This window comes from Zonotrichia leucophrys, chromosome 9 (genome assembly GCF_028769735.1).
Source record: "Zonotrichia leucophrys gambelii isolate GWCS_2022_RI chromosome 9, RI_Zleu_2.0, whole genome shotgun sequence".
Lineage (NCBI taxonomy): Eukaryota > Metazoa > Chordata > Aves > Passeriformes > Passerellidae > Zonotrichia > Zonotrichia leucophrys.
Window position 1 is genome coordinate 18,601,203 of NC_088179.1, and position 24,679 is coordinate 18,625,881.

The 24,679-nt window shown below is 42.6% G+C and overlaps 1 protein-coding gene across 2 annotated transcripts in view; it reads right to left on the minus strand.

Annotated features, from left to right (window-relative positions):
- Positions 1–24,679, minus strand: part of USP13 (ubiquitin specific peptidase 13) — a 50,311-nt gene that overhangs the window by 17,067 nt on the left and 8,565 nt on the right. For both annotated transcript variants that reach the window (XM_064721159.1, XM_064721158.1), the window contains exons 2-10: positions 23,667–23,792; positions 19,596–19,656; positions 10,630–10,751; positions 10,076–10,218; positions 9,691–9,875; positions 4,653–4,747; positions 2,864–3,051; positions 1,370–1,441; positions 1,014–1,107 (exon numbers count right to left, since the gene is read on the minus strand). In XM_064721159.1, the coding sequence (XP_064577229.1) occupies positions 1,014–1,107; positions 1,370–1,441; positions 2,864–3,051; positions 4,653–4,747; positions 9,691–9,875; positions 10,076–10,218; positions 10,630–10,751; positions 19,596–19,656; positions 23,667–23,792 (1,086 nt within the window). The remainder of the gene's footprint in view (positions 1–1,013; positions 1,108–1,369; positions 1,442–2,863; positions 3,052–4,652; positions 4,748–9,690; positions 9,876–10,075; positions 10,219–10,629; positions 10,752–19,595; positions 19,657–23,666; positions 23,793–24,679) is intronic.

Sequence of the window (24,679 nt, forward strand, 5' to 3'; positions counted from 1 at the left end):
GTAGAAGCCTACTGCAACCTGACAGAGTTTCATCCCATCTGTCATTAAAGAGTTCTCAATATCTCATCTAATAGTGGCTGCTGAGCTAAACAAGGAGATGCAGCTTTATTCCAAGGATTCAGATCCCTGAACTTCCAGCACAATATTTTCCAGTCACATCCTGGATGTGTTTAGGAAAGCAGGACAGTGAGTACACATAACTCAATGTATGGAGTTTGATGAAATCTGTCCCACTATTCCTTTGCCCCAGTGTTGATTAGCCTTGAACTTTATTTAATGGGAACAAGTAGGATTCATTTGCTGCTCCAAAACATTGAATTGCCACTGTACAAAGCAATTACTTGGAAGACACATGACTGCCAGGTCATGCAAACTACTCTGTACCAGATGCTCGGTCTGTCCAAAATCTTACTGGCATTCTGATTTCAGGAGAAATTCCTATGTCAATAATTGATAGATGAAGGTAGAGGAAAATATCTGTTTCTTTGGCAACCACCACCATCCCTCAGTGGCAGAAGCATGCATTACTCTTGTGGCTCTGCATGGCTCCTCCACCTCCAAAGCCCTCAGCACCACCTAACCTTGCATTACCTTCTCCTGAAATCAAGTGGAGTATTGTCAGACACTCCCTGCAAACAATTCTTTAGCTATTTATACTTTCAGTAATTTAAAGAGGGTTTAGAAGTTTGCTTCCAGGACTCTCTGCACAACATTGTTTTTGTTGTTGTTGTTCCTCAGAGAAGATAAACATTGGTTGCAAGTTGTGTGAACATTTGTACTCATCACTGGAGCAGCAGAGCACTTTATCAGCAGAACCAGGGCTTGCTTTGATGCACTGCACAAATAGTGCCTGACTAATTTATCCCTGACTTAGTAATCTTCACATTCCACCTTGCTAAGCATCCCATCCATGCTGGACCCACACGTGTTTCTCAAAGCCCAGCACCTGTTCCCTTTGCTCAGGATATCACTTTTACCTAGTTACCAGTGGCTGTACAAACTCAGGCAAATACCTTGTGTTCTTCTTTCATCACCTGCTCAATGAGCTCAGATTTCATGGGTGGCTTAGAGTATTGGCCTGAAAGGAGGCCGTGTCCCAGTTTAGCCCTGTAAGGAAGAAAGTGGAGGGGTGGAAACAAACATGTGAGAAAAACAGAAAATACTTACTTCAAGCTAAAAAAATGAAGCTTACTGCTTTTGACTCCTTGATGAACCATCATTACCATCATTGCAACTAAGTGGTCAAACCTCAATCTCCCTGTGCCATATCTCACTTCTGAGCCCATGAAAAGGTGTTCTTTTGCTCTGCCATTAAATCATTTAGCTCTATTTAACCTGACCAAGTAAATAACTGAGAAATGTCACTTACATCTGAGTATTGAAATCTTGGGTTGGATCAAGAGGGGAGTAGTCAAATATTCGTGGAAGGTTTCCCACATACCTGGGCAGCAAGAACAAAGCAGAAACATTCAAATATTGCAGCTTAATGATTCAATCTATCCTCAATGAGTGCTTCTGTCATGCAAAAATAATAGTAAAGAAATTAAGAAATGGATATGGAGATTTTACTTGGAAGCTTCCAGCTATAAAGAATATTGCTGTGTTGTTCATCTGGAATTTACATTCTATTCCTTACTCTTACAAAAACTGCAGGATGGTGTTGGTCAAAACCACAGAGCTGAGTTAAGGACTAGTGTACATTTTATTCCCAAGCAATGAAACCAAGTAAATTCAGGCTTGTAACAGGACAAAAATATGTAAAAAGAACATTTCTATTGAGTTTCACAAGATAAGCAATTCTGATAACACTGAGGGAAACATTGCTCTAGCCAGCCTATTGGAAAGTGAAGCACTCAGCAGCATTCTCTGAGCATTGGCTGCCCTTAAGCACAGCAAAAAACAGCCTGGGTAGGTATGGCCACGGTGCTGGTCCCTCTCTCATCAAAGATCTCCACTATTTTGATGACACTAAATCCCCCAGGTAACTCCCATGACCATGCTGTGGAAAATTATCTTCCCTAATAAAGTCCATTTTGATATTTTTCAACAGTGGAGGTAGAAGAGGTGGCACTTAATGAACCCACAGACTGTACTCCATATGGCTAACAAAGAAAATAAACACAAGTTTTGTCCCTCTTCCTCTCCAGAAGGCAATTTCTAACATGAAAACCTGGGGGGTTTTCCAAAATCTAAAAACTTCACTTCCAGCACATACACTAGTGCTGCTTTGGAAGGAAAGGGCACAGGCTTCTTTCTCTCCTTGGAGTGATGTGTTCAGCTTTGATCAGTCAGGAGTATTTCATATTTTTCTGTTGTGCTTTTGTCCTTTTAGTTATTCAGTGGAAGAATACATTTATACTATTCTTGCCGCTATTTATTTTTAATTTTAATTAAAATGTCCCTCTGATAGCTTCCCCCCTTAGCCAGACATGCATGCTACAGGTGCAGTGTTTTTCACTAGCATGGATCAATTTCAACATGTCTGTGCCAGTTTTTGGCACAAATCACACAGAATGACTCCTGGCATGGGCCAGTACAAAACCCTTAATGTGATACTGACGATGCCCAGGTAAGCAGAGATATGATCATCTGTACATAAAAAGCAGAGACTCAGACATCAAATATCCAAGGTGGCAAATGATTTCCCATCACTGATGTTGAGACAGTTCATTTTTAATTTGAAGGCAGCTTGGGTTTTACGTTCCAAACCAAAACAGCCACTAAATCCTATAAGCAGTCACTGGACTGACTGAAAGAGACCTGTTTGCAGGCAAGACAAAAATTAAACCACGATTTTTCTTAGAAAAACAACGAATTGATGAATGCAGCAGCTAGTGACCAGAGGTAGTTTGGAGCTACTTACGCTCGCTGGAACTCTGGGATGCTGAAAATGGCTTGCATGACAGCATTGAGGTAGCAGCTATTCCCCAGGTTCTTCATGCCAGTGTATCCTGGCCCATACATGGGCTTGAGTTTCACACCAGCTTCCTGAATCACTTCCCATTCTGAGACTCTTGGCTTTATGTCATTATCTCTTAGCCCGTTGTCTGTCTGAAAGCAACAAGATTTTCATCTTAGTCTCTTTAACTCCTGCCGTAATTATGCTGCTGCCAACTTTGTGAGCTATACTCCAAGAAATGAAGAGCCAAATCAATGGGCAAGGGGAGGCAAATCCTGCATGTAGGGGAAGATGAGGGTCACAAAGCCAGCAGTTTGTTCCTCCAATACACCTTTGCTCTTTAGCACAGCCACTGGCACTGAGTGCTCCCACTCATGACCCCAGTCCCAGCTGGGAGCTTCACTTCTCTCAGGCCTGTGACCTCAGCCTCAGCATCAAACACTGAATCTTTTCAGATTTCCTATTCCATTTGTAATGGTCAGGAAAAGCTGCTGCTGTAGAAGCTGCTGGTAACAAACAAACCACGTGAAAAGCAGCAGATCCAAGAACTCTTCCCTTCTTTCAAATGGTAAAAGCCAATAATTTGTGACACTGAAGTTTCTTCCCTTTACACTCAGCCTTCAGCCTGTAGGTGCAGGTCACCACAGTGTCATTTACTGCTGGCACTGCTCAAAGAATTGTACAGACCAAAGACCAGAGGTGAACCTTTGCAACAGCTAAGACTAGGTTTTCAAGGCTCCTGAGTAAAACAGTCTTTCCAGAATGATTTGGATAAAAGAAACTTTTTATCCATGACCCTGGCAAGGACATTAGTATACCAAAATCATTATTAGTGTCATGAAGACTTTTGAAAATACAGTTTAACTCTTCTCTATAATTTAAATTAATATAATTTTCTTACCACTTGGACAATGAAATACATTTAACCAGTAGCAGGATTTTTCCTTTTTAACATTTTCATGCTCTCCAGGTAATGATACTAGGTTATATGCTTGGGTTAAAAAAATAAAACCAAAAAACAACAAACCAAACCAAACAAAAAACCAATACAACCACAAAAACCACACCTGCCTTTATAAGCATATCCTATTCTGATTTCCCACACCATTTAAAGAGAACTGGAATCAACACCCACTAAACCACAAGTTATTAAAAGCACTTCTTTACTAATACAGATACACACAGAGAATCCTTTTTTTCCCCAGTCCCTTTGTAGCATGTCACACCTTTGACCATGCTGTTTTCTAGACTTGAGAGAATGTATTTTTCTCATTTTCTAATGTATTTATTGACAAAACCTAAACCGAAATTTACATAAATAACTTTCAGCCACCTTTTAACTTATCCATTGCTTAGCTTATTTTTGCTTATGAATTGTATCTGTTTACACGTTCAATAGGCTTTCCTTCACTCTAATTAAATGTTCCAGACATTTTTCTCTGATTCAATAGCGTTTTTCATCTTGAAGTCAAAGGGTACATCAGACAGAAAAAGTGAAAAATGTAAACTAAAGACCAAAAGGTACCTCTTTCAGAAGGCAATTTCTGTATTTGAGAGCAATGAATTTGAGTTTACTCAGAACTCTGACAGTAACCCCCAAATTAGCTGGCTGAACTTTACAAAACTGAATACTGTTGTAACAGTCTGAAGGAATCACAAATAAGCTACAGGTGTCATTCTTCTCCTGTTTCTCTCCCATCCCCAAGTGAACAAAGAAGTGAACAACAAGCTAAATAAAAGATGGATTTCCTACCACTTGCATCTGCAGCATATCAATTCCAAAGTGTGCCAAGTGTTTTGCTATATGTGGATCTAAGACCGGCTCCTCTTCATCAAAGGAATAGACATCTGCAAAAGCAGAGAGAAACCAGTGAGCCCCAGTATCAAATGTGATCCCTTCTCCTTGTTTACCAACACTGCATTCTCAGCACAGGGCTGCCCATACAAAATGCCTTGTTCATATTCCTTGTCCATATTGCATACATACAACGCCTTGTTCATATTCTCCAAGTTTGGTTCTGGCCAGCAGAGAAGTGCACAGACAAACACATAGCTCAGTAAATATCTTAACACAATCACCTCAAGCACTTCACCTCAAAAGAAATGATATGCCTCCACAGCATTAAAACCTAAAAACATTTATAGAGATTACAGTATTTCCTCTCCCCAAAATAAGCAATTTGTAGGGGATGCAAGGAACAGGGCATGCAAAGCCAGCCCACATTTTGAACATGACAACAAGAGATTATGAATTTTTGTAGAGCTACTAGATACAGACAGACCCACGAAAGCTGTGAGTATATCACACCAACTCACTGTTGGCAATAGAATTTTAATTTTTAGTACAGTTTAAGAAATTCTCTTTTGCCTTTTATACACAGAGATGCAGGAAGAACAGAGAAATTCTTTGTTAGAATAAGGAGGGGTTTTTTTTGATTACATACCACTGGACTGGACTTCCAAGATTAATCTAACCTTGTGGATAGGGAGAAAGGCTGATTTTCTGAGTGAGGTGTCTTGCTTTATGGTATGGGAAATTTAGATTTCAGTTCTCTATGACAGACCTTTATAGCCTTAAGGAAAAGCTCATAGACATTCTGGCAGGGCAAAGTTCAGATTGTGAAGGGAAGCAGCATGCCTAATGATGACATTTTCAATATGAAACCAAGTTTAGTAAATCCAAAAGAAGGACAAAAAAATGAGAGTAAAAACATTCTTTTTTAGAGTTTGCCCATCAAGTCCTATAATGCCACTGAGTTCAGAGCAGGTTTCACCTACACGAGCAAATAACAATAAAGCTGTAGGCATCATACAAAGCTAGAAGAGATGCACTGGTAAGACTTGAACATGCTTTCCATCTTTTCTCTGCTCAGGTCTCTACCTCTGTGGTCAATGACTGCTTTGGTGTCTCCTCACACCAAAATCCAGAACCCCTGTGCAACCTCCCTGCATTTCCCTCAGGCACGTTCCCTCCATGCCCAGCAGCTTCTCACAGTGACCCTGCTCTATAAGAACAGACCTAGGCTGGCAGAAAAAGCTTAGCCAGGAGAAAGGAAGAGAAGCAAGCTCAGGAGGAGATAGCAGGAGCACAGTGAAGGCTGTTCACAGCACAAATATCACTTCTGGAAGCTCCTCACCCCAGCCTCTCCTGGCAAGTGCAGACCCTGGCTCTGACTCAGCCCACCCCTTTAACAACAGGCAATGGTGTTTTTAACCCAAAAGACCTCTCCTTGAGGTCTGCTAGTACCAAACCCCCACTGAAATGATGACTGAAGGTTAGCCAAGAACTCAAACACTAACTTTAACATTGACCAGTCCTATGGAAGAACCCTCTGAGCAGGGAGCTGTGCTTTGAGCTGTGCTGCCAGCTGCTGACCAGCCAGCAGATGCCCCACTAACATTGGTGCCCATGACCTTTGTGGCATGTGCATGGCTGTGGCTGCTCATCTGCAGGAATTCCACTGTGTAGTAGCAAATGCACCCAGAAGACATGACTGTTCATCCACACACATGGCATCACAACGTTCCCATAGCATTCTGCTGAGGTCACAGCACAGCCAGAGGATCCCAGAAAGTTCAAACCCCTCATGGAGTGAGATTACACAGCAACAGAGCTTGGGTGACTGCCTGCAGTGTGGAAGTTTTTGATATTGCTTTCCCTCCGCTCTGGCAACTGCAGAGAGCAAATCACCTGGGGCTACTGGCCCAGAGCAGCAGGAATGGAGCACGAGACTAACATTATGCTCAAGCCCAGCTCATGCCTTAATTCAGTGCTTTCTGCTGTGTAGCTTCAATTCATGGGAAAAAGAATTCACTTGTTTCAAAAATCAAACCCAGGTGTGCAATGCTGTCATACCAGACTCGTAGAGGAGGAATGCAGACAAGTCAGCAGATGTGACACACAAGAACCTGGTGTCATTAGAGTGAGAAAGAGGAAAAAGGGAGGAGTGGAAGAGGGGAAAAAACCCACCAAGATAAATCTGAGACAGGCAACACAGAATATTAAACAGAGAAGAAGTCATAGAATATGTTGAGTTCGAAGGACCCATCAGTATCATCCAGTCCAACTCCTGACCCTGTGCAGGATGCACAAAGAATCCCACCACACACCTGAGAGTGATGTCCAAAAACATCTTGAACTCAGGCTTGCTGCTGTAACCAGTTCCTTGGGGAGATTTTTCCAGTACCCAACCATCCCCAGGGTGGAAAACTTTTTCCTGATAATAGTATTTTCCTGATAATAGTCTTTATGATTCTTATTATTTTAAGAAAATAAAAATGTCAATGCTACTTGACTTCATTCTCTTCCACAGCTCAAGATTTACACCTGTTCTGACTGTTCAGACATCTCTCCTTCCTATTTAGATGGTAACAGGCAATGGTAATATTGTCCCTAAAGAAAGAAGTGGCACAGGATATCCCCAAAAATATCTGACAACTGCTAAGATCAGCATCCACAAAGCAGCTCCTTCAAGCACTGATCACAAGGGGTTTGCCACTGCCAGTGCCCAATTCCATGCTCCAATCCATTCCAAACAAGCAACCTCACAGTGACTGGAAATAAAATCCAGTGGCACTGTCAGAGAGGCAGCAGGCAGCACAGCCTGCCCAGTGCTCAGCCTACTGAGGAAAACAACATTTATGACTCCCTGGTGGATCCTGTCCAAGGTACACGCGTGGGGGAGAAGCTTGGTTCAGTGTCTGCCCTGATCCCAGATGTGTCTGCTGACAGAGTGCTACAAAATGGGGCTAACCTCAGGAACCTTTCACAGCACAGATTTCTCAGGGCAAGACAAAGAGCTCTCCTCTGTGTACACATGGGGTGAGTGTCAGTGCAACAGTGGCACCACCTCCTTCTCCTTCCTACTGCTGTGAAAAAGGAATAAATTATGTCAGGACAGTGCTTATTAGTCCTGTACCATCACCCCTTCACCTTTAACCCAGGGAAGCAAAACCAGACAGATTTTGTGTCACCATCAGCCACAGAGCCTCTTTCCTGAAGCTCATCCATCACCCAGCCCCATTGAGGGGTTATGAGTACTACAGAAATACAGATCAGAGACAGAATAATTACTGAGAAGGAACAAGGAAGGTTGGGGGAGGGAAGACTTTTCTATAGGGAAACCAAGTAAACATCATCCAGAAGAACAAAGGTCTGTGGAGAACAGCTGGTGCCTCTCATTCAGAGGGAAGGATGACAGCCTGTCCTTTGTTATCCCAAAGGCCACATAAGAGAGGAAGCAGCTGATCAGTGGGAGGCAGAAGGACAGAAGCCATAAGGAAACAAGTATTGCTGCTAAAGATGGGAAAGCAAAGAAAAAATTCTGAAAAAAAACCCACTACAGAATATCCTGTTTGTTTTGTAGATGCAGTTGAAAGCTACAGCTGGGCAAATCCTAAACACCTTCAATAACTGAGAGATTTGGAGAGAAATCATCCAAGGCCAGGCTCATGCAAGGAAATAAGATTCCATCTGGGAAAGAAAAAAAAATGGTTTTTGCTTAGTGTTTTTGTGGCACAGCTGGTTGAATCTGACTACAGTTGCCTTTCCTCAACACTGAATAGGAGTTAGAAAAGCTCTTAACTGATGCTTGTTAAAAAAATGGGCTGCTCTAAACAGCAATTTTTCATCTCTGTAGTCATAAGCACTAAAGCCAAAATATAATCATGCTATGTGTTCTTCCATTTTTACTTCTCCATGCAGCTGCAACAAAAGATCTCTTTGCTTATGACTCTTTCAGCTCCTCATGTTTTTATTCCATCTAATCCTCACACACCATAATCCCCTCTGCAGCAACACTGCAGAACATCACACTTGGAGAATAAGCAAACAAGGATACAGATACAGCTTTTTTCCCCTCTCAAGATCATCACACATTTTCCAAACGAGCATCACAGCAGCCCCATGAAGATGAGTGTTCATTAGACTGTTTCAGCAACATTTTGTTCAACAAGGAAAAAGAAGAGTTTCCACTATGATTAAAAAACCCATACATGCTGTTACAAACAGACTTTTAAATTTAAAAAGCTCATTACCCTGCTGTTGTTTCTTTGTTACAAAAAAAAATGAACCATTTGTCCTAGGAAGTGTAGCAGAACTAACAAATATTGTTTCTCCAGAGTCTGTTTCAGACTAACACTATTTTTATGTTATTAGCCTAGTATTATGCAAATACTCCAAAAATATTTATAGAAAATATAAAATGAGCAGATAAAGCAGGTATGGGCTTTCTCAGAATGGAGTGTGTGTCACTCCCCTCAACCCCGATCAACATTCACAGACTCACAGAGTTTCCTTCCATATTGCAAATCAGTGGCAACTCCGACATCGGTGAGGGAGAGAGAATGATGCATCTGATTCCATGGATATCAGAAGGCTAATTAATTACTTTATTATACTATATTATTCTATACATTTAAAACTGAATATGCCAAGCACTCAACCCTGCACACACCTCACAGAATCTCGTGATTGTCACCCAACAGTCCCAACTCACACACACACACTCTTGGCCCTGATAGGCCAAGGAAACAAAACACCATCACTTTGGGTAAACAATCTCAATATTGCATTCTGTTTTTGCACAAACACAGGCACAGCAAATGATAAGAATTGTGTTTTCTTTCTCTGAGGTTCAGAGAATGTGAATCCCAGAAATATTCTTGGGAAGATGTGCTACACTTCCACACTCAAACACTTGCACTGAAGCACAAACCCAGCGGGTAACAGACACACGCAGTCAGCCTCACGCACGGGAGGCACCTCATGTCAGAACAAGCACCGTGCTCACCTGCTCCATCAGGAGTGATGGTGCCCAGCTTCACAGCCAGGGGATAGCCCGTGTCCCTGTAGTGCTCCACGGCGTGCCCGTTGCCCCCGCTGCCATCGAAGAACCACTTCCCGCAGAGCACGGAGCCGTCGCTCAGGTTCAGCCACAGGTTCTCCCGCAGGTCACACCTGGAGCACTTCCAACCACTGCCACACACAACAGGGAGAAACAGCAGCAGTCTATAAGGCAGCAGCCAGCTCTGTATCTCCCATGATGGCAGGTCAAACCAACCCACACACCCAGCCCAGAGTCACACAAGGGAACTGTGGACTGAGTTCCTGCCTTTAGTTCAGCTACCCTGGACTGAATTAGAGAGCCTACAGTGAACAAACCTTGTTGCCCTCACCTGGGGGGAATTCTAACACCATTGTCTAACTGTACAAGTGTTTTAGCATGTTTAGATGCCTGCAGCTCTTCTTCCCAGGAGTCAGGTTCCTGTTTCCTGTAGGGTGATTTTGCACTGAGCAGTGCATCACAAGCTATCGTCACCTGGAAGACAAATGGATGTCAGTCAAAGCCTGACACGACTCAGTGACTGGACAGAACCTGGCATTCAGCCTATTGCTAACCACATACAGAACTGCTTATCAGTAGGACTATTTATATACTCAAATATGCATCTAATCTTCTAGACTGTCGTCATTATTTTAGCAGCAGAGTAAGCATGTGTGCTATGTGAGCTTCCCTAGGACAAGCTGGCACCATAATAAGGGAAGAAATATAGGAGATAGAAGAAACAAATGTAAAGATTACTTTTTTAAATTACTGAGACTCTATTATATCTGGTAAAGAATAATATTTATGTCCAAACAAGCACTGCACATAAGAAAACAAGGCACCATCTTGACAAAAACAGAAACAGGAGACAATTCCAATGACCACTTCCACACACCCACTGACCAGTGCTGGTAGCTCTTCTATGTTGGGTAATGAGATTTCATAGTGATCAGGAAAGATAACAAGTTTTGCTTCATCCTCATATTCAAAGTCATCACTGTTGAGATCACTGCTTATCTCCAGATCTGGAAAACAAGATGGGCAATGTTAGGAGATTGTCCCATGATCGAGGCTCCAAAACTGTGACAGGGGTACCACCACAAATACTGCTTGCCTGCCATCAGCCAGTGGTTTCTCTAGCTAGAAATATTTGTGAAAGCCTGATCTAAACTGAAATCTCACCATCCTTCAAGAGAATGTTCTGAAGACCAAAATCTCCACTTAATGCCATCCCCAGTCACAGATATAGTTGGTTTGGCCTCTCTGCAAGCAGTGCACTGTTGCAGACATTGCATTCTGCAAAGCAGCAAACAAAACTCTGCTCCTTTTGAACAAAATCAGGGTGCCATACTGCTGTGCCTTCTATCCAGAAATGCTATAAAGCATGGAGGCCAGGTTGCACTGCACATGCCCAAACTGCAGAGGACAAATAAAAAGAGCACCCCATATTTTCCAGATCACAGACCCATCTGAAACGTGCTGTGGCTCCCATCCATCTTGGACCTGTGGCCTTTCCTCCCAGAAAGATGTCCATGGCTGGAAGTACTCCTGTGTCTCATCCAAAGTCTCAAATAGCTACACCATGTACAGTAACACCAACAATATCCCTCTCTTGCTTACTCCACCCCTTAATCAGGGTAACTATCTGTTTAAAAAGCACTCATTAGCTACTAAAGCTTTCCTTTGAAGATCAAGCCTTCCACAGTGTTTGTGTACATTTTCCTTATAGTGTAAGAATGACTTCTTTTCTTAAACATGAGCCTTGAGCAAGCAACATTAGCCAATGTTTGCCCATAAATATGTGGACCCATAGAAAAGCAGGAGGGTATATTGGGAATTAAATGGCTAGTGTTTGTATCTCTAGCTGCATGAAAAAATATAAATTAATTATCAAATAGTGACAAGACTGAGTAAAACCTTGTTCTGTTCTTCCCAGGACAAATGAAAAATGGAAAACCAAACATGCACATGTCAGAAGTTTTGCAAGATTTGACTGCAAGAATTGCCCAGGCAACAATGGGATTTTCTGGATCCTTCTCCCACTGGACATGTGGGATCCACTGTATTCTGATGTACCAGTCACTGATAGAATAAGGCCCACCCAAAAAAAGAGATGTGTGAGCAGTAGCCAAAGCTGGCTCTTAATTCCTCCCTAGTACAAGCAGATGCTTAATGAGTCACTCGATCCTAAACGAGCATTGGCAGCAACCACTGCACCCTGGGAATGCCTGAAATCTCAAATGTATGTTTGGGACAGAGGTGAGGATGACAGAAGCCAGATTCAGAAAACTGAGCTCCCAGAGAGCAGTAACAGACTGAGCAACCCAAATGATAAAACAAGTATCAAAATATATTTTAGCTTGACCTGGAAAGAACAGCTCTTGAGAGGAACATCAACTCTTGGCTCACCTGCTGCACCAGCAGTCCTGAGGTGACAGCACCCACTGTCAGTGACTTCCAGCACCATGAACTCCCTCTCACCAGCAACCAAAAAAAGCCCTTTTTCATCAGCTCACCACAGACACAAAAGTAAGAACATTGTCTCACACTGAAAGCATGACATTTTTAGAGAACATATTAATTCATTACTAATTCCCCAAATCACACCATTTTCATAATGATCCCTCACTTTACTCCAGGCTTCTTTCTCAGTTTGTATTACAGCTTGATACAAGAGTGAATCTCCACAGCTGCAGTTTTAACAGCTCAGTGGAACAAGGAAACTGAGGATCTCCAAACTGATGGTGCATACAGCAACGCATCTCAGGGGATTTTCATTTAATGCCAGAAATGAGATGGTGGCCAGCACAACAATGCCAAAAGTACTGACCACCTCCTAAACGGGAGAGAGGTTCCTCAGAGAGGATAAAAGCTCAGGTTTGGAGGCAATGAACTGTGGTCACACAGTGCCTCAGCCACCAGAGGGAACCTGGCACCAGCTCACAGCGGCCAGCGGGCTCTGGGGACTGTGTGACACCCACTGATCTTCACTGCCTTGTGCTCTGGATATGAACTTAAAGCACCTGCAAGCCCCTTATAGAAACAGCAATGATATGGTTGCCTGTGTTCAAAATTCAGACACACACTGCAGCTCCTCTGCCCAGCCAGACAGCAGCCAAACAGCAGAGACTCAGCGCTGCTGGCCTGACCTGCATCTGAACCAGTGATCCAGGCATGAAAGACAGAGGATCCTATTAGCAATCATCTGCAGTCATCTAAGGACTTCCCATGCTCAGCAGCACCAGCCTCCTGTGGCAACGGGAAGGGAAGGGAATTTCCTTTTTACTGCTCAGGCTTCAGGCCATTCATACCAGCAGAAAAGCAGAAAAGATGTCCCATCAGCATGGGACTCTTTCTGCCTGACACACCAATATGGCAGCACCCACTTGTTATTTTAAAGGATGCACAAAGCTTCATAACAGTCCTAGAAACACCATGAGTTTCTCAGGGTGCACGTCCAGCACACAAGAGTGGAGTGGACTTCTAAGGTCACAGACTGAAATCCCTCCATATAAAGAAGGTGACCATATAAACTAATTCCTTTCAGGGACACTCAGAGGGACCCCTTTATGATGTCACCTGAAAACACCCAGATCACCACTCATATATTTAAATCTTGGCTTGAGAGACATAGCTGATAAGTCTGGTAAGAAATTGTACCTGCATTATATTTTCTGTGTCTGTGCAAGGGCCAGCAAGGCTAAGAAAGCATGAGGGCAGAAACAAAAAAAAGCAGATGACTGTGACTTTAGAAGGCAATGGAGCCCACACTAAATGTGGACAGAATTTGACCCTGAAGCCACTGGGCATCATGTGCAGTCTGCAGGTAGTTTCTAGTGCAGAATTTTAGGGAGGACTAGGAGTAAGTACAGGAAAGAGGAGTAGGGTGAAATCTGCTTGCAAAAGGAGCATATTTGATTAAAAATTACCACTAAAGACACTGAAAAGCATGAACTTTCAAGCACTATACTTCATCCAAAGTTGTTTCTTGATCAAGGATGATCTTCCAAGATGCACTGTGAGTAGAAGGCAAATAAAAGGACTTTACTCAGTTCTGAGACTGAGCCACAAGACAGCCAGCCAGTCTGTAATCCTTCCAAGGAGTGACAGCTTGATGGTCAAGGCCCACAGGACACTGTTTCCCTTCCAGTGGAGTAACACCTTTCTGGTGCCTGCTGAGAGCCTCAGCTCAGCTCTTTGGCCACCAAAACCAAACATCCACAGATTGTGAGTGCTGTGCTGGGAGGGCAGGCAAAGCAAAGCAGCAGACACCTCAAAGCAGAGGCTCAACTGGCACTGATATTTTGGGTGAGTGGTCAGTAGAGTAAATTTACTGCACCTCACAAGGCATCACTGAGCGACGGTGAGAATGTGCTGCTGCTGAACTGACTGAAAACAGCAGCTGGGAGAGACACTACTGTAATGTAAACCAACCCAGCAGAGGGGAAGAGGAGGAGTGGATGTGTCCAGATCAGATTTAGACAAGTTACCAACTGACTGCACTAATAATAGGGGCATAAAAGACTCCAGACAGGACCCCCAAAGAGGATTTCCTGCGCATGTGGATGTGTCTGTGTGCGTGTGAAAGGGAATGCAAACGTGAAAATTGAATGAGGGTGTTGACTAGCAAGTCTACAACTGATTTTGAAACCCTAGAAAGACATCTTAGGAATCTGGGCTAGATCCTGCTCTTGCTGAAAGCAATAGACAAATTCGTATTGACTTGGGAAACCTGGGTCTTTAAATCAAATTATTTCTTCCTGCCTCTAAATAATAGCGAATTGCAACAGCAGCACTTTGCAAACTATAAGCTACTCACTTAATTTGTTTTCAGGCATTTGTTGTTTTACTCAGTTAATTTTTTTTTAATATTAGCTTCATCAGATGAATTATAAAACAGAAGAATTTTTTTTTTCCAGTCATAACATTTTCCTTTGCAGAAAAATGAAAAGTGAAACTTTCTACAAGGATCATTTGGCTGATTCACTACTTGTAAAGAACATTCAAATTGCTTGCAACATCTCCTAAGCTTTTTTATATTGTTCCTATTGCTAGGTAAGACCTCATCCCTTGCATTTCTAGGATAGTCATATGTTAAGCAAGCAAAATTAAACCATAAAAATTCAAATTCAGAACTGTTTTTGACAGCAGCATTAGCCTGTGTTAATCTAGTCTAATTTTCACAGTTCTACCCAAACCAGCAAGCTATTAAGAATCTGTTAGTGTAAGTATCTGCTCACCATCCTGTACTCAATTCAAGCATACATGGCAAAGCTAAAAAGCAACAACCAATCAGTACTGCTGCTGCTGCAGGGGAATATGCACTATTTTACTGGGCTAAATTGCAGAAATATTGTCAGTGCTTAAGTTCCCCTACATCCCAAGTTTTCATTCACAGATACAGATACTCTATTTCTGCTTACTCACATAAATGTAAACTTTAACCACTCATGGTAAAAGCCCTCTTCAGAAGCTCTCCAAACAAAAACATCCTTACTGCAAACAGGGTTCTGCTCCTGGGAGAGACAAAGTGAAGCTGTGGTCAAATCCAGACAGCCACTCTTAAGAGTGGTCTTTACACTTGGAAACAGTAGTCATGAGTCCATCCTCTGCCATCAGCAGGGAGGTGCCATCCAGGAAAAGCTCAGCAAGTTCACAAGTTCTCCCAGACTCTCCAAGTGGAAGTTTTCCTTTCCAAGGTGTCCTGAGACCCGCTGAGTGTCACAGATACTCTCCCCTGCAGCAATCACAGATCTGCTGACAGAGCTGTTCATCTGAGGACTTCAAAACACTTTTAATTGATGGTCTGAGTTAGTCCTGACTTTGCTCAAAACAGAGCTGCCAGAGCTTGCTGCAGTGGCAGATGATGCTCTGGTAACCAATCTGAGACAGGACATCTGTCTAGGGAGAAGTTTTATGACAGTCACTCTGCCAGCTCTGTATAGTCAGGAGTCCAGGCTCTGGCATGGACCAACAGATGCTCAGGAGGAGGGAACCAGAATCAGGCAAAAATGGGGTGATTCCTCCCCCAATGCAGAGTTCAAATATCTGCCTGAGGTGTTTTGTTTGCTGGGGGGAGGGGGAATGGTGTTTGCTGGTTGGTTTTGGAGAAGGAAATAGGGGGAGATACTGTGTGTAGATGCAGTTTTGCTACTCAAAAGACAGGTTTGCTTTATAAATATGATATGATTTGATATAAATGATAGAGAACAAAATGTAAAGTGTTGCTTTACTGGTGTTCCACTTAAATCTGCCACTGCTGCTGACAACTGAGCTGACATTTCAGAGAACCATTCACCTCATCTCTCTCTCAGAACCACCTCTCTGAGCAGCAACAGCAACTGGGACCACATCCCTGTGCACACACACTCCAAGCACCTCTCTTGTACTCTTTGCATCTTTCAACTGCTTCATCTATTGTTTAGTTAATCAGTAACACCTTAAAAATCACTTTTAGATTTAACTCTAGGTAATTTTAAATCAACCAGAAAACTCTTTTTCTTCAGTTTTCAATCCCTTTCCAGACTATTTACATTGCATTATTCTTCATAATTACAACATTCTGAAAGACTCTGCTGGTAACTCTTGGGATAATATGTTCAGGGGGACTCTGCTGGTAATTATGGTAAAAATTGGACCTCCAATCCCTTCAGCACAAGAATCTTTCCCCTAATTTGGCTACCTCTTTTGACCAGAAGCTCATAAGGATGATCACAGTACACCCTATTGACTGAGTTTTTCTTATCCACACAAAAGGCACTAAGACAGACAGTCTGCTTTAAATATCACCCCAAATTCCCTGAAATACTGTACAGTCTGAGCTGAAGCTGTCATGTCCACACTGTCTAGCAACACCTAAACCAGCCAGATTAAAGGCAGTTCATACATTTCAATAAACAATGCTGTTATGCTTCCTGATGACACAGAATACTCACAGCCAACACCCTTCAGCCTTCTCCAAAGAAAACCAAACCAAAACATGCCCAGAACCTGATGCACATGTGCAAGGCACACACATTTTGCTGTGAATCTTCCCATGTTTAGGGAAAGATAAATATTGCAGCTGACTGGCCCAAGCAGCCTGTGTTTCTATTGCATTTACTAGATAGCAGCAGTGCTAGAAAGTAATCAGTGAGCATCCAAAAGATGTTTTCCTAATACTAAGGAGATTGAAAAGGGTTTAGTATCTTTAATAGTTTTACATCAAAGAGGATTATAACAAGCAATGTAACAAATGCCCAAACTGGATTGACTTTGTACACAAAGCTTAAAGCTCTGGGCCTTCAGGGAGTTATTGATAGATATGTAGGAACAGAGGGATGCTGGAGCTAGGCACTGATCCTTGTCTGATTTTGTCTGCCAGGGCAAGCCCTACCTGGCAGGTCACATACCTGGTGTGATAAATACAGCCAGGATAAATTCACCATGGGCCAGCAATGTGCCCTTGTGTGCTCTAAGAAGGCCAGAGTATCCTGGGGGCATTAAGAACAGTGTGGCCAACAGATCAAAGGGAGATCATCCTCCTCCTCTGCTCTGCCCTGGTGGGGCTGCACTTGGAGTATTCCATCAGTTCTGGGCTCCCCAGCCCAAGGAAGACAGGGAATGCAGAGGGTCCAGTGGGGGGCTGCAAAGATAATTAGGGGACTGAAGCATCTCTCTGATGGGGACAAGCTGGGCCTGTTCAGCCTGGAAAAGAGACTGAGAGGGGATCTTATCAGGGCACAGAACATCTTCAGGGCAGCTGTCAAGAAGATGGAGCCGGATTCTCTCCAGCAGTGCCCAGTGACAGGACAAGCCACTGAAATATGGGAAGTTACATCTAAATATGAAAAAAATCTTCCTTACTTTGAGGGTGACAGAGCACTGGAACAGGCTGCCAGGAGAGCTCATGGGGTGTCCTTCTCTGGAGATATTAAAATATGCCTGGATAGGATTGTGTGCAGCCTGTTCTACATGAACCTGCTCCAGCAGGGGATTGGACATGATGATCTCCAGAGGTCCCTTCCAACCCCAACAATTCTGTGACAGTGCCCAAGGTCACAAGGAGAAAGACAGAATTAAAACAACTTGTTTAGATGAGATGAGCAGTTCTGAACCAATGAAAAATATGTTGGATTAGGAGATAAGACACCAAATTTTGCTAACCACCTCTGCTGGTGTCACATGTGAAATTATCAAATCAGCTACCTCTCTGTGCTTTTGTTTCCTCAGCTGTGAACAAGGACAGGAATAATTCTTTGCCCTTTGCTTTAAGCATGGCCAAAACCAGCAACATCTGCTGATCCAAAGAAGTGGACACAATGCCTTTGGAAGCATGGAAGTACTGTCCCAGGAACAGAGCAGACCTGACACCAGTTCACTCCCAGCCAGCAGGGGCTGCAATGAAGGCTGCAGTGGAACAATAGACCAGATGAGACACATTTTCAAAAGTGCATTTGATTCCAGAAGTGCTGGATGAAATGGTGGTAGATCCATGTCCTAAACCCACCCCAGTGAAACTGCACTGCCCTCAGGAGCTCCCTTGGAACTGCTGCTCAGGACCTGCTCAGAGGGAACAAAATGCTCATGCACAAGGGTGGAATTTGAGGATTTCAACGTGGCACATCAGAGACCCTCTGCTGGTACCCTTTGTGCTGGCACACCTCGGTGACAGGAACCTTCAGGTGTATGCAGAAGATCAGCAAGAACAAAATTTCAATGTGCTTTTGTACTTTGTATTTACACTCACATCGCTAACACTGTGCAACCACTGCTGCACTGCAGACAGCTTTGTTTCTGAACCAATTATTCTGTAAGCATCCAGTGACAAAGATTTTTCAATATAAACTGGCAGTAAATGGCATTCAGAGCAGCATCTGTGATGTAATAGTCTCTTCCTACAAGTTTAACTTTTTTATTACACATTTTCAGTCTTTTTTCTATCTCAGCCCTCCTTGCAAGACTTACTTACATTAACAACAACAATTTAATCAATCACAATCTGAAAAGACCTCTTAGGGACACGTTCCACAGATCAAAGCAATTCCAGCAGAAGGTCACTCTATTGTTTCTCCTTAGCCATAAGAGCTGGCAATTGTAAAGAAAACATTTCACCTTTTCGTTACCTGAAGAAAAATTCACTATTAATACAGAGACAATAAATAATAGATGAATTGGAGAAACACCACAAGCTGTAGAAGAGAGAATCCAGGCTTTTCATCACATTCTCCTCATCCATATTTATGAGTCCCTCAGGTTTTCTGGGTAATCTGAATAAATGGATTTTGGATGATATGGGCATGGTAAGAAAACTGCTTTCCATGAAGCAAGGGAATAGAACTGTGGACATAACAGAATTAGAGATGCTCATAGTGTATGTGCAGTTGTATTCATTACAGGAGAGACCACAACACCACTGAAGAACATTTACCTGTGTAACAAGTTAAAAATGGTAACAACCCTTCCTATGACCAGCTGCTGAGCAGGACAGAGCCACACTGAGGCCCTAATAAATCTAAACATTAAGTATGGGCCAACATTCTAATAAAAGAGTGCTTTTTGGAAATTCCTCAGAGAGAGAATGAACAGAATTAGTAAAAAAGTGCCTTTCAAAGCCTAGGCTATTTTAGAATAGTTGAGGATGTATTTTACATTAAAATGTTTCATGTATATACACACCTTTCAGTATGCACCCCAATGGTTAAGAATTACTCATTTGCCTGGAAAACCTTTAAAATCCAGAACCAGAAGCTAAAAAGAAAACCAAAACAAACAGCAGGAAATGAAAACCCAAAAGGAGCCCCAGAGCCAGACACAATGGTGGGCAGAACCCAAGTCCACATGCAGACAGGGTCAGAAAAGGACTGTGTGAAAGCAGCTGCTCACAATACCTAAAAATAGCTTAGCATTCCTCCTTTTTGGTAAAGCTCCACCAGATGCTCCTGGTACCTTCTGGAAAGAGAGAAAGAAACAATTAAAAATCCATCAATGAGACAAGAGTAAATCTGCATCAACCCCTCCCACCAAACCCCAGCCCCTGGTGAGCAGGGCTGTAAATGCTCTTTGCTCTCCTCTGACTCTGGCACTCAGCAGTGCCCAGGACACCCATGGACAGAGGGAGCCTCCACCTGAGTCCTTCACTCTTGCCTTGCTGGCATTGATCAGAGCGTGTCCCACAGCCACCAGGGGTGGCAGCTCTTCTGTCACCAAGGCAGAGACACCCAGCACCTCTCAAACCTCTCTCTAGATCCCCAACAGTATTTCTTAGCGACTAAAGCTGAGTTAGAGAGAAGACAAGGTGATTATCTGCAAAAAGGATTCAACCCTTCACAACTGATTCCAGTAGGACCACTTTGCTTTCATCTGTTAGTTAGGTTCATTTTCTTCTATCCAGAAAAAAATGCCTTTTCCATCAGGATCTACACCTGCTTCCATTAATCCAAATTACCACCATGTTTTCTAAATACTAGAAAGTATGGAGGAAATTCGACAACACTCAAGCAATTGCTTACTGGGAGATTTGATTGTATTTTTTTAATTTAAGCACCATTGCAGAAAACAGTAACTTCCAAATGAGTTTAAGTTTCACTACTTTTCCAGTTCAGAACATCTCAGACTACAAGGGAAAACACAACTAACTGAGGAAATGTCAAAGCCAGTGCACTCACTCCTTAAAGCTGTTTATTAAACAGCACCATTAAATCAAATTAAATCAAAAAAGCCTCTGTGGCTACTTGGTGCCAACATGATGCATGATGTAGTGTGTAATGTTAGTGTAACTGGCAAGGTTGTTAGGCAACTTTTTTTTTTGTTAATAATAATATTGGGATACAACAGGTGGAGAGAAAGCAGCCAAGAACCTGTCAGCCCACAGGGAAAGTTCATGCTTGCCTCTGCCCCTTCACAGGCAAAAGGGTCACATATTTTGGGTGGTTCCCTTCACCATGTAAACTAAAGCTTTGGCCTCAGCAAACTGCTTTAATCATCAGTGGGTCTTATACATCATAGGAAAATTTTCCATTCTTAGAAAGAGCAGATGCTGACAAACACCCCTTGGCTGCATTTAAGAACAGAATCCATTATCCACATAGAAAAGCCCTAGGGAAAAGTCAGGGTTGCAACTCCAGCAGTTCAAATAAAAATAAAAATTCCTCAATGAACTGAAAAAAGCATGCAGAATATTTCTTTCTGTAATGCTACTGGAATTTAACAAGTGGGAAAGAAGTAGCCAGGAATCTATTTTAAATGTATTTTAAATCTTTTTTAAAAAGCAGCAGCAAGAAACAACATAACCCAATTGCAAATACATTATGAATAAATTACACATTCTCCAAGGACTATATTTCCAGAACCAAAAAAAATGTTTTTTCCAAAACTGGGAAACTCCAGTCAAATTCTGACATCACCAAGTGTGATATTGTGAAAGTTATGAAGACTAGAGATTGCAAAGAGAAAGAATTCACATGGAATACTTATATTTAACTCAGGCTGACAATGATTTCAGCTTGATTTTTCCAAATAAAAATACATCAGAATCAAAGCTGCTCAATACTCCTGAAACACCCACAACCTGACAGTCTTTTTCTTACCTTGTCAGAAATCACTGAAAACATTCTCCATTCACAAATCCTTCTTTTTCTAACAGAAGTGACACACCCAACAAATGGGAGTGACATAAGGCATCAGCAGTGACACTAAATTCCATTTGTGATGCTCCTTGGACAAGGTGACAGTGCAGCCTGTTCTGCTGTCTCTCACTTTTTGTAACACCATCATCCCTGGATAGCATCCAGAAACCTCTCCCTGCAGGAAATCTTTGTGCTTCTCTGCCCAGGGATTTCAACAGGGCTGAGGTATCACTACAGCACCAAGCTGAAGCTCTGCCTGGAAATGAACAGCAGCCAGGCAGTTGTATAAAGTCATGCACTACACAGAGGCTGATTTAAAAATCCTGATGAATGTAATACTGTGGAAAAGGAAAAATAAAAATCAATTTCCTTTATTCAGCTAAGAATTTTACCAGGGGTGCTCCATAACTTGTGCCCATCTCTGATGATTCAGCAGAGGCCTCTGGTGCTGAGCTGCCATGGGCAGATGCTCCAGCTCCACTTGAGCCAGCAGGCTGAAGATGTGACCCTTATTTTCTAATTGAATTGTGACAAGATACACAAATGACATTTATTCCAAACATCTTGGGAAGCAACCCGGGATTTCTGCAGCAATGCAGTGCATTCTGCAAGGATGATGCCAAGGGAACCACAGGCAGGAATAGCAGCCTCACTATAAGAATCTTAAGATAGCACATCCAATGCCTTTGGCTTTACTGTATCCTACACCATTAAAAGCTTGGCTATCAAAACCACAATGCAGCATGTGCCAGACACTTCATAAAACACTTGATGTTTCACATTGCTCAAAGGAAAACATGGATAGCACTTAAGAAGCAAATAGTCATGGCAAAAAAAAGAAATCCACAGCTAATATATGAGGAATCCTGGCTATGAGCCCTATTAGATGATGCAATATTCACCTGCACTGTGTAGCCAAACCCTGTTTCCTGCCACATGACCCAGAGAACCAGTGTGTTGCCACCTTCCAGCACAGAGCCAGCCCCTCTGCTGCATCATGATTCACCCAGAGAAAAACAGGAACCACTGAACTTCTTCAGTCAAAGGGATTTGCAACACCAAACAACAGTTGGGATATTTGTTTCTCCATTTTGGGGTTCTTCAGCCTAATCTTTATCAGGAATGGAATTTTTGAGGTCTCATTTTAACCCCAGTTTACCTGAATTTACGGAAGAATGTTATGTACAAGGAAAGCTGACAGGATTTTTGCCCACCTGTCTCTAGATAGCATCTTTCAGGAGTGTTAAATTCAGTCAGGAGAACCACTGCTAAAACCAGAGTAGGCTCTGCAAAAACTCAGTTAGCAGAGTGAAGGAAAATGTTTGTATTGCCCTTAGAAGGAAAGGCAATTCTAAAGTATAACAAACATCATTTACCATCTCATCCTGGAAGATATGCAATCCACCTCACTGGAATTCTGATAAAATATGAACACTCCTCTCCTGGCAATAAGGTAAGTGGTCGGGGCACTTTGTGTAACTCAAGGCCTTCATCACCCAGGGGAAGCATTGCTGGAGAGTGAGAAACGAGGACTCTAACCCACTCCAAGCAGCTCTTTTAAGCCCTCCAACTTGCCAACAGAGACAGAGCTTATGGGAGAATGAGCTATAAGCAAACACAGTGCCTTCCTTATAGCTCAGGTCAGAAGTAATTAAGAATCTTTTAAAGATGCCAGACAAACCACAGACAAGCAGAGGTTATACAGCACAGGCTATAAGTGATTGCTGATATGCAGTAATGGTATGGAAGAGCAGTGAACATGAGGCTGTATGTGCACACTCATCTGTGGGGAAAGGCTAAATGAGGGCCAGTGTTGTCTCTAGAATCCAGCATTAATTTAAGCTAAGCTTAAGATCCCAGACCAGGTCAAAGTTTAACTGTACAGGAATCTTAGGCTACAAAAGGAGTCCTTTCACCCTGAGATGAAACCTCACATGAAAAACAGAAATCAGCAGCTTCCAGCCAAATCGGAGCCAAATCCAGTAATTGTACACTGGAAAGGCAGGTTTCAGAAAATATTTAGCTATGTAAAATGTGCACATAACATGCTGACAATATGTATGTGATATACAGAAATTAGAAGTGAAAAACATCAGTGGAAGTCAGGAAGGAATTGCCTTTAAGGTCTGACTCTTTAGGGCTTTTGATTCATCTCAGAACTGAAGCTGTAGGATTGGTTGAGATCCAAGCCCCTGGATTTGATATCCAGCCCCAAATGTGAACGTGTGCATTTCAGTCAGCCAGGACTTGGTGTGTGCCTGAAATGCATTGCCCAGATGAGCACAAGAGCCAGGAGCAGTGCTGGGGTGGCTCCTGGGCAGGCACAGGTCTCACCTGTCTCAGGTGCCGTTTCAGGTGCAGGTACACACACTGGCCCGTTTTCCGGTAATGTCGCTCGATGTGCTCCCTTCCAAATCCCAGAAACGTGTTCATGCACACGTAGAGGCCTCCTTCTGAGTCCTGCAAGGAATGGCACAAACACTTACAGCAGGGAACGACCCAGCACAAAGAAAAAACCCCCAAGAATTGCAAACCCTTTCTGTTATCAGGCAAACACCTTAAATATGGCTTTCATAGCATATTATGGTGTTCACACTATCAGTTCTCTAAGAAACTTCCCCATCACATCACATATCATAACACATATCCCACAGCCTATAGAAACTTTTGAAATTAGTTACTTTGCAACTACAGATTAGTGAGTGTCCAAATTGGAACTCTAGAAGTCAGTCTTGAAAAATTCCACTTGATTGCTCAACCCACAGAGGTTCATAGGCTCAGAAATTTGTAAAGCATAGAAATAAGCATAAGCATTTCTTTGAAATAGCAGAATTTCTTGCGGGCATTTGATTGCAAGAACATCATTCCAAACCTGAAGCACAGCAGAGTTCATGGTCCAGGGACTCTGCCACAACTTCTACAATTGATCACAATTTTGTCTGAGAAAAAAGATCTCAAGCGACCTCACAGCCCTTAAAACTGGCTAACAGAAACTTGACAAATGTTTTGTGTGCATTCTTCAGTATTGATCAGGGAACCTCTCCATTCATGCAATACAGAGCTTGGAGACAAGGGCATTACAAAGGGAATATGAAGATTTATATATACTCCTAGTGCTGATCACAAATGCTGACATTTCAATAATGTAAGCTGGCACCACTTTTTGCTCTCCTTAAAACTGATGCTGGCTGTTACCAGAGTCTTGCTCAATTTTAGCACCACTCTAGGATCTCTCCTACATCAGACTGCCAGGAGGACTTTCAGTCATCTGCTCATTGGTGTTGGATCAATTTTTCCAAGCCCTCTAACATGTATTGTTTTGAGTAGGTGGTGCAGAACAAAGATTG